Here is a 9,744-nt window from a genome sequence, read left to right on the forward strand (position 1 = left end):
GGGGGGTCGGGCTGCCTGCAAGCACGGGCCCCACCCAGCTCACACAAGGGTACATTCACCGGCCAAAGGTATCAAGTTCAAGTGCCATCACACGGATGAGGAGTCCAGCCACTGGCTCTCTGGACTCCAGCGGAGTGCGAAATGTATTTATTCATCAGGAATAATCCTGCAGATTTAAGGGCCTTGCTTGTTACATAGCAGACAATTCATAACAGAAGATTAGCAGCACACTAGAGACAGCTTTTTCCCCAGCAGGCCAGAACAAACCAGGCTTGGGACACCTCCACTGGGCAAAGCACCCACTGTAATCACTGCCTGATGTGCACTCGTGCCCCGTGGCCAAAAGCTCAGCTTCTGGAACCTGAACTGCCATCACCGACTCGCTCCGTGGCCGAGTGGTGTGCACACTCACAGCCCCATTTCACTACCTTTCAGCTGCTCCTTTACATCCTGCCAAACTCTGCTCCTCTTCTCAAGCTTCCCCCAGCTCCGGTGCATGTAGAAGGGGGAACATGACAGGCCTGACACCCTGCTAGTCTGACGAGACCTCACACTGACACCACCTCCAACACAACCTGGGCTGACAGGGGCTGGCTGGCACCTTCTCCCCTGCCCCGGTCACTGCTCAGAACAGCAAACTGCACTTCCCTTGCTGGCACTAATCAAATCTGTCTTTGATGCACACCAGATCAAACCCTGAGAGATGTACAAACCAAGAGCAGGGAAGACTTCAAGTCTAATCTGATCACTACAAGCAAGAAAGAAGCCACCAACTGTTAAAATGAAATAGCTATAGTAAGAAGAGATCTGCACTGGCAAGAAAAGGGGAACTGCTGTGAGCACACTTGTTACATCTGAAGGTCTATGCTTTGCAATAAACTAATTGGATCAAGGCAGTGGATGTGCTCCTGGGCTTCAGACTGCAGCGCACAGCAGAGAAAGCTGATCACCCTGTCTTTAAATTAACATATTATGAAGTGAGAGGTCACTCTACATTAATGACAGGTTAGAATAAAAGAATTTCAACACCCAACTGCTGTCAGCTTGCAGCATCCTTCACACAGGGCACTGAGGACACTCAGTTTAAAGGTATTTGCCTCCTGTAACCGTGCCAGATCAGAGGTAATCAATACTTGTGTGCCAGGTCATCCCTGGGGTGTCAGGCAAGGAACCCTGGGGACATGCTGTGGTACAGACTGCTGGGTAGGGGCAAGATTCAATCCCACAGGAGAGTGAAACATCAGTATAGAAACAGAAATTTATTCCTCAGGCCAAACCCAGCCTGGTGCTGTATTTCCATAAGGGACACCAGAAGAGAAAATATAAAACCAAACACTGCAGCTAAACTATCCTGAAGTGTAAAGGCTTCCATGAGAGAGATACTCTGTAATTTCAAGATGTAAATGGGATAATAAAAATGCCTGCAGTGACACACAGACATGACTGATAGTGAAAGTGGCTCACCATTCAGCTCCCAAGAGGAGAGGGGATTAAAAGGGATTGAGAACACATCTATTAAAACAGCAAAGTACCTTCTTCCTGAAGAGTTTGTCTTCCTTTCCAAGTTTTAGCTGTTGGAAGAAAGAAGAGTAAAAACCCCAAAACAAGACATTTGCTGTGCTGTCTGATAAAGGCCTGGCAATCCACTGTGCCTTCCTCACACACTGAGGGACTTTCATGGAGCAATTCCAGCCATCCATAAACACTATGGTGAGTCCAAAGGGAGGGGAAAGGGAAAGCATGGCCAGAAAGCAAACACGTATCAACTGGCAGAGTGCATTTTGCTGTCTCATTCCACCAAAGCAACTCCCATCAGGGGCTCAGGTCTGGGGGTCAGACTGCCTGCTACACATGCAACCAAACCAGCCCCTGACTGAATTTCAAGACATCAGCCACTTATTCATGAGACACATTCAATCTAGGTCCTCACCTCTACCTCTGCAAAGCTGCTTTTCCATATAGTCCAACTACCATATTTTGCAATCCACATGACAAATCAGACTGTCCCTGCCTGGCCCAAGAGCTCCGACTGTTACATTCAGGGAAAAGCTGCCTGCATTGCTGCTGTGAGCAGCTCCTCCTCTCTGCAGGCTACAGAACTTGTCACTTCCAAAGGTCCTCTGAGGGGTTGGGAGTAGCTTAGATCCCTGAATCAGCCACAAAACAAGCTGCCCTGCGCCACCAAGTGGTTAAAGATGAAAACATTTTCATTAAAAATTGATTTTCACCCTGTTCCTACTCCAAGCCATCTTGTAAGGACTTTTTAATTACAGTGGGGTTTGCAACATTTAGAACAAAACAGCAGCCACAGCCCAGTGTTTCTGGCCTCTGAACACCAACCCGAGTGTCACTGCTCAAACCACTGTCCTGTCAGACCTGCAGTTTTCAGGAAGGAAGGTAAAACATGGCAGTTTCTTTTTTAACAATCTGGGATTTCAAGAGGAGCTACAAGGCAGAAGGCAAGAGACACCAGCCATCCCACCCCTCAGCCATCCCACACTCATCTGTGGAAGCCCATGAGGAGAGGTTTGTCATACCCGCTTCCTCATGGTGGGTTCCTGGGGCTTCTCGAATTTCCTCTTCCTCCACAGATGCACTTCGTCTGACTTTCTCCTCAGTATTGAGTCAACTTGAGTCTTTTTGGAATGTTCCTCCGATTTCCGCCTGGGAGTTTCTTCACAGTCCCCTTTCCTTTTTGCAGCATCTGTCACCTCCTTGTTGTCTCTGTTCATTTTCTGCTCTTTCAGCAACGAGCCGGGCAGATTTGATGCGTATTTGAATCCTGGTCCGCGCTTTTGCTTGTAGGCCAAAGAGACACAAAACACAAACAAACTTTATACCTTGTGCCTTCCTCACCTCCTTATCCAAGTCATCCCCAACACTGGTGGGTTGAACACTTTGTAATAATTATTACCAACGAGTTAAAAGTAGTTTCAACCTTCATAAAATTATTATTGTAACTACAGGCTTGACAGTGTCTGCTCAGTTTGCAAAGAAATAATGTTTCACTAATTCCAAGACATTTCAGGTTTTGCATAATTGCTTTTGGATTTATGTTTTTTTTTAAAAAGCATTTTCATTTTAGAAATTAACATGCAGCAGTGCACAGAACTAACTTAAATATTCCCCAGGTTATGGGTGAAGTGTTGGGACATGGAACTAGAAAAACTATTCAAGAACAGAAAACCATCAGCTTATTTCCTTTCAACTAAACTGAATTAAGCACAAAATGAAAAGCTGGTATTGAGCAAAATTATATCTGCAAGCCAGAGGGAATGTTTGAGATCTTGTATCTCATTCCAGCACCACTTATTCCCATTAAACTCACTTTTCCAGTTTTCCCTGCATGGTTGCACTTTGGACACTCCCAGCAGTTCGGCAGCTCATCGTTAACCACACCATCCGATTCCTTCACCTGGTGAGAGAAGCACAACTCAATTCACAATTGTGCTGCAAAAAGCTGCAGAAGTCCACAGGGAGATCATATGGAGGCATCTGGTACAGTTCATGATTTTCTCTGATCCACTGCTGCCCTCCCAATGGCTGCAAAAAAGCAGCACAGATCACTGCAGGTGCTGCACCATCCTGCTGGTGCTGAGCAAGCCCTTGGTCCTGCACCAACGCCCTTCTGATGATGTGAAGAGGGGAGGAAAGCATGCTGGCCAACTGGTATCTGACAAAGGGTTGAGGGTCAGGGCTTTTGTGAAGGTCAGTGACAATCCCAGTGAACCCAGTTCTTGCAAAAAAACCAAACTGACCCCAAAACAACAAAAAACAACCCAAAACAAAACCCCCAAACCCAGGCCTGCCATTATACCATCTCCAAATGTCATCTCACACCCCTGACTTGCAAAGTTCAGTCCTGTTCCATCCCCCCCCTCCAAGCAAGGCACAGCCTGATCTTCTAACAGGAAGGGATTTTTCCCATACCCACACTCTCACACACATTAATACTGTTTGGCATTTTTAGAAGCAAATCACCCTGCATTGTAATCAAATGTTCCTTAAAATATTTTTCTTTATGGATCAGAACTAGCAGTCCTGTGCCTTCAGCCCTCAAGCCCACGTGCCAATAAAAATGAGGGTTGCCAAGTCCACCAGAGAACAGGCACTTTTTTCCACGAGACTGGACACATTCCAGCATTTTTGAAGGTTTCTCAGAGCCACAGTTATCCAACTAATGCAAGGGAAATGTTTACTACTTCACTACCTCTGAGAGACTGAAATTTTATTTTTTGAAAGAGAAGACAGACACTCAGTGTTGTCACACTACAACAACAGCAGAGTCCTGCCCCATGCAGCTGAAAAGCTGCTGGTTTCTGTATTTCCACATAGGAGCCTCCATTACTTTCCAAACTGGAGTCAGGTGTTTCTGAAAAGACATTTCTGTGAATGAAACAGGATAGAAAGTAGAACTAAAGTAAAAACACCCTCCACATACAGACATATGCTCACTGATGGCACGTTCACATGTACGGGTTTAGTTATACAGTCAGAAAAAAGCTTGGGGGTGGGGGAGAGAAAAAAAGAGAAATACTAATTTATTACTATTGTAGACAAGAAAAAAAAAATATGCTGCTGTCAAGACAAATAGCTGGGCACTGGCATCAGCAGCACAGGAGCAGGAGGCTGCTGCTGAAACAGGCAGGGGCAGAGATCTGCAGCTTTTCCATGTTTCTGAAACATTTCCTCCTCTCCTCCCAGCTCAGCAATAACATACAGGCTGTGCAGGTGCCAGCCCTCAGTTTTAGGGCAACTGCTTCCTCAAGTCCCCGAGCCAGACAGCAGCCATTCTAGTTTCACCATCTAGCTGGAGTGATGACATGTCAGTCTCTCTCTCAGCAAGTCTACTGGAGTTAATAAATGAGTAAATGAAGTGGGCAGAATTTAAATACTGGTTTTATCACAACTGTGTGCCTTTGAACCTTCTTTCCCATGGTAGGTGTAAGATACTCCAGGAGTTGTTGTATACATCTCTGCCTCAGGGGAACAATTCCTGGCCCAAGCCCAAGTTGGGAACAAGTTATTTCCCGCACTGAATATAGAATAAATGCTACTGAAGGCAAAGCATTACAGCTCTGTCCCTTCTGTGAAGTTTAAGGAACTGAACAGATGTGAGGAACTGTAAGCAAGCTAATTAGACACACACAAACCTGCCACTGAATCTGTCCCAAGCCTTTCAGGCTGGGTGGGAGCCAGTTCCAAGTGTTTGCTACAAACAGCAGGTGGGTGTCTGAGCCACAGCGTGAGGCCTCTTCAGAAACCTACCTGCAGCACGAGGTCAGCAATTCAGAAAGTCTGAAGATGAGACTATGCTACTGGGAAGCGGTCTTGTTAAGGAACAGAGACCCCAGGATGCTGATCTGACAGCACTGGGTGAGAGCTGTGAATTCTGGAACAGCACAGGCAGCGCCACACACCTGGGCTGCAGCCACAGACAGCACTGCAACTGCACTAGAAGGGGTCTTGGTATTTCTACCATTCTGACAAGGCACCCAATATTCCCTTTGTCATTATCCTGTAAGATGAAAAAGAACAGGCTCCTACTGGGGAAAATGAACCTCTTCTCATGGAAGCAGCAGCAGCTCCTGCACTGGCTCACTCCTGGGAACCAGCATTACCAGCAATTCCACACGCAACAAGAAAAATTCAGGATCACTTCAGCTCAAAGGCTCTGTAACCACAAAAGGCAACATTCCTCTGAAAAGTGCTCGACAGGATCCTTTCTGTAACGAACTCCTCAGCAAAACAAGTAGTTGTGTTGGTTTAATGTTTTCCAGGAAAGAAGCATGTCAGAACCTCCCTGACACTTCTCAGTGCATGGAACATCCTGGCTGACCTTAGCATGGTTCCAGCACAAGCACCTCACATGCTCTGGTACCTGGGGCTCCCCAGAAGCTCCTCAAGGCTGTGAGTGTGGCACAACACATGCACCTGAGCAAACCTACATCTCAGAGAGGTCATCCTCTAGTTCTGTTTTTTCATGGAGAAAACCCACCACAAACACAGCCAACTGGGAAGCTGGAAGAGGATGGGACTTCAAACCTGGAAGAACCTGCCCTGGAGGACACATCACCCACTGCATGTGTCAAACTACTCCACCAGCTTTTGAGATTCATCTTGGAGAGAATTAACTCCACATGAGAATAAATCAGGGAAGTACACTCCTCCCTCCACTGATCTAGTTTATTCCAGTCTCTCCCAAAACTACATTTGCTAGACATTTAATTGGAGATGAGTGACAGTTCACAGGTACTGCTGCCTCTATTGAGTAGGACAGGAAGGACCAGGGACTTTCTCTTGATGGGCAGCCCAATCAGCTGCCCTGGAGCTGTGTCTGCATTCAAAGACACACACAGACTATTTATGGGCTCCATCCTCTGGGCTCAAGCTCATGTCAAAGGCTTCACCAACATGTAAACACTGCAACAGATTTTTGTTTTGCAGAAAATCACAGAATCTAGAAATAAAGAGCCAGGAGGGATCCAAAGATTGCATTCCCCTTTTTGCTGTTTCCCTGTGCCTTCCAAGAAGATTCTAAAATCCTACCAGTGCCCTTTTGTCTCAGTAAATAAGCAGTACCAGCTACCCCACCGTTTCAGCTCAACAGAAGCATTTAGAAATTAAAATACAAGACACAGAAGGCACACTGTCAATCTCCCACTGCTTAATGTTCAGAAACACCCAAAGCAACATTGTTCCTAGTTACCGAAACAGCCCTCAGAACACCACATATGCACAGTAGAACAAACAGCACTTGCTTGATTTCACAGATCTGACCCACATCCTGTGTAAATAGTCCCAAATGTGGTATGGGGAGAGGAAACCATACATGAACTGCCACTAGACAATAATTGTGTCCTCTGGACTCAGCCATGAAGTGTCAGTGACAGGGCACAGTAAGATGGAGGAGCACAGGGAGGACTGGAATAGCACAGCAGCAGCTACCAGCCAAAACTGAGCTACCTCTGAAAACAAGCAGCTCCTTCCCCTGCTTCATCAGCCCCCAAAGCCTTGTTTAAAGCAGAACCAAGCAAGCAAAGCTCCCTTTCAGAGCCAATCTGTGAGCACCAATTTCATGAATCAGGGAGACAGCCACAGTTCTGGTTTGCCAGACACCTACTTTCTGCTCTGATAAATGACATGCAGAGCTTGGTGCAAGATTATGTACAGAGCAAGAAAAATAAGAGGCCAGGAGAAAGTCACCCCAGGCCTGCATAAGGAACATCTCTCTCATCCCAGAGATCCCAGAAGGACCAAAAGCTGCTTTCTGGGGCATGGTGTGTCAGAGTACATTTGCTTTGGCAAATCACTTTAACCGTAAACAAATCAGCAACAGGAAATGGCTGATCAGCTGCAACAAACCAGCTCTGGAGAAAGGAGGCTTCTACATGCTAATACAGAAAGACATGCCCAAATATCACACTTTTGTTACCAGGAGAGACTATAGCTGCTCGCAGGACTCAAGTCAGCCAAGGGTGAGCACACCTGCAGCCTGAAACTCGCTCGGTTTGTTCTTCAGAGTTGTAGTCTTCCTACTGCAAGATTTGCTCATAACATCTTCAAAGCCAGCTGCCCCTGCAAGGCACATCTGTGCCTGGACAGTGATGAACAGCAACCTGCTCATTTGCAGTTTGTGGCACCACAGGAAGGAGCTACTGATACAGGGGACTGAGACTAACTCATCCACAAGTACAGGCAGATTTCTCTGTCTTCTTGAGCTTCCCATCCCAACTGAAACTCCTCACTTCCTTCAACAAGAGGCAAAAAGGAAAGAAAAAAAAAACAACAACAACAACAAAAAACCCACAAGACATTTGCATGCAGACACAGTTCAGAGGCTGCCCAAAGCCAGAGTCTCAGCTTACAGGAGATGCTGGTTTCATCAGAGGATCCCCACCTGCCCATCAGGGCTGTGTGTGCCATGGCTGTCACCCTGCCTCTCACACCACCTCTTTGCTCTCTTCAGTTTCCCAAGATGAACATGTCAAAGTTTTCCAATTCCTGTGCACTACTTTTACATTAAGGTGATAACTAATCCAGTTCTTGTTTCCAACATGTATCACATCTTGTACTCACCTTAAGGCATCCTGGGTGTATGATTTCATTACAAATGGAGCATTCCATTAGCATGAGATTAAACTTGCTCTCCTCCTCTTCCACGGTGTCCTCTTTCCCAGCCTCTCCACACACCAGACACACAGCAGTATGAGGCAACACTGGCTGTTTACACAGATCAGAAAGAAGTCTTGCTCAGGACACAGAAGACATATGGAAACAGAAGAACTCAAAGTGCATTTACAGTATTCTTATTTCAAAGAGGAGATAAATAAAGATCAATTGTGCAAACTGCTGAAGGCTCCAGCCCAGTAGAGCAACAAGGGCAAGAAAAACTGGTAACACTTGGGGCTGGGTACCCAGAACAACCATCCAGCGATGTTTCATGGAATGAAAGCATCCTCCCTGTAGCAACCTGGATTCATGGAACATCCCAGGGTGGATGGAAATTTTTTTTTTTGTGGGTTCCTTGAATCTACAAGCTGATACAGACATTGGCATGCAAGCCACTTCAGTAGGGTACAATGGGAGGGAACGGATGCAACCTAGAACATCACTATTCACATCCATGAAGCTTCACAATCTGACTAGTAATTTGGCACTCCCAGATTTCACAAGCAGGGCAGACAGATGTTATGGACCCAATCCAGGTCTCACAGCAAGGCCACAACAGAACCAAGAACAGACCTTATCCTGACTGACAATCTATTATCTAGGGCCCTGCTCCCAGCCTGAGCATTCCAAAAAGCCCTGCACAGACGCTTAAAAAGAGAAGTTCTCTCGTGCAAATGTCACAAGTGAGGTAAGTGCACTGATTATTTTTTGTTGGTCTTTTGCTGAGGCAGAAAAGGAACTGTAGCATCACACATTTGTCACCCATGTCAAAGCCCTGAATATCAGTCTAATTAAAAAGCCACCTTTGTGCTAATGAGGAACAAACTTCTGGTTTGTGGCAGTAAAGTATAAGCCTCACAACAAAAAAGAAAAGGAAGATCCTCAAAAGAAGCTGCTATAAGGTGAAATGCAATCGATTAGGTTGCACATCCTGAAATACTAAGCAGCCAGAGGCAGAGATGTGGCTTTTCACAGCAAGGATCTCTTGTAGATGGAGTGAATAAAATCTGTAAGTGGATACTTGCACAAACCACATCTATGCAGCAACAGTGCATCCTTTGGCAAGTTCCAGAGAGGGAAATACCTGGCTGAAGCTATTACAGAGGGCAGTGTGCTGCCCCACACACCAACACCCGATACATGAGCCATTAACAACCCCTTACTGCTTTCTCATGCCAGTACTTACCCACGCCTCATTTTAAAAGCATTTTGCACATGCTGTTTAATTCCCACCCGTCCTCCAAGCACAAAATAGGAATCACCAGGATCCCATTCCACCACCAGGTAAACCAGAAGAAAACAAAGCTGTCCAGAGCCGTAAGAGCTCTGTCCACTTGTTTTGTCTGATCTCCCACACAAGGACTTATACCCACACACATGAACAACCATCCCAGGAGCAGTACAGGTTTTCTTGCTAGCAGCAAGTGCCTAAAGACTCCTTGGTGCCCCAATGAGCCCTTTCCCAGCGAGGGGCTGGAACTACAGCCATGCTGTCAACAACTCCTACTCCCAGCTGAGTCCCACACTGCCTTCAGACCTGTTTGATGCAGCATTAAGTGTCCCAGGCATTCC

The 9,744-nt window shown here is 46.3% G+C and overlaps 1 protein-coding gene across 1 annotated transcript in view; it reads right to left on the reverse strand.

Moving 5' to 3' along the window:
* Window positions 1–9,744, reverse strand: part of KDM2B (lysine (K)-specific demethylase 2B) — a 112,113-nt gene that overhangs the window by 5,580 nt on the left and 96,789 nt on the right. The window contains exons 14-17 of the mRNA XM_009998406.1: window positions 8,080–8,223; window positions 3,329–3,415; window positions 2,538–2,798; window positions 1,533–1,571 (exon numbers count right to left, since the gene is read on the reverse strand). Coding sequence (XP_009996708.1) covers window positions 1,533–1,571; window positions 2,538–2,798; window positions 3,329–3,415; window positions 8,080–8,223 — 531 coding nt within the window. The remainder of the gene's footprint in view (window positions 1–1,532; window positions 1,572–2,537; window positions 2,799–3,328; window positions 3,416–8,079; window positions 8,224–9,744) is intronic.

The sequence above is a fragment of the Chaetura pelagica genome, unplaced genomic scaffold (genome assembly GCF_000747805.2).
Source record: "Chaetura pelagica isolate M959 unplaced genomic scaffold, ChaPel_1.0 scaffold585, whole genome shotgun sequence".
NCBI lineage: Eukaryota > Metazoa > Chordata > Aves > Apodiformes > Apodidae > Chaetura > Chaetura pelagica.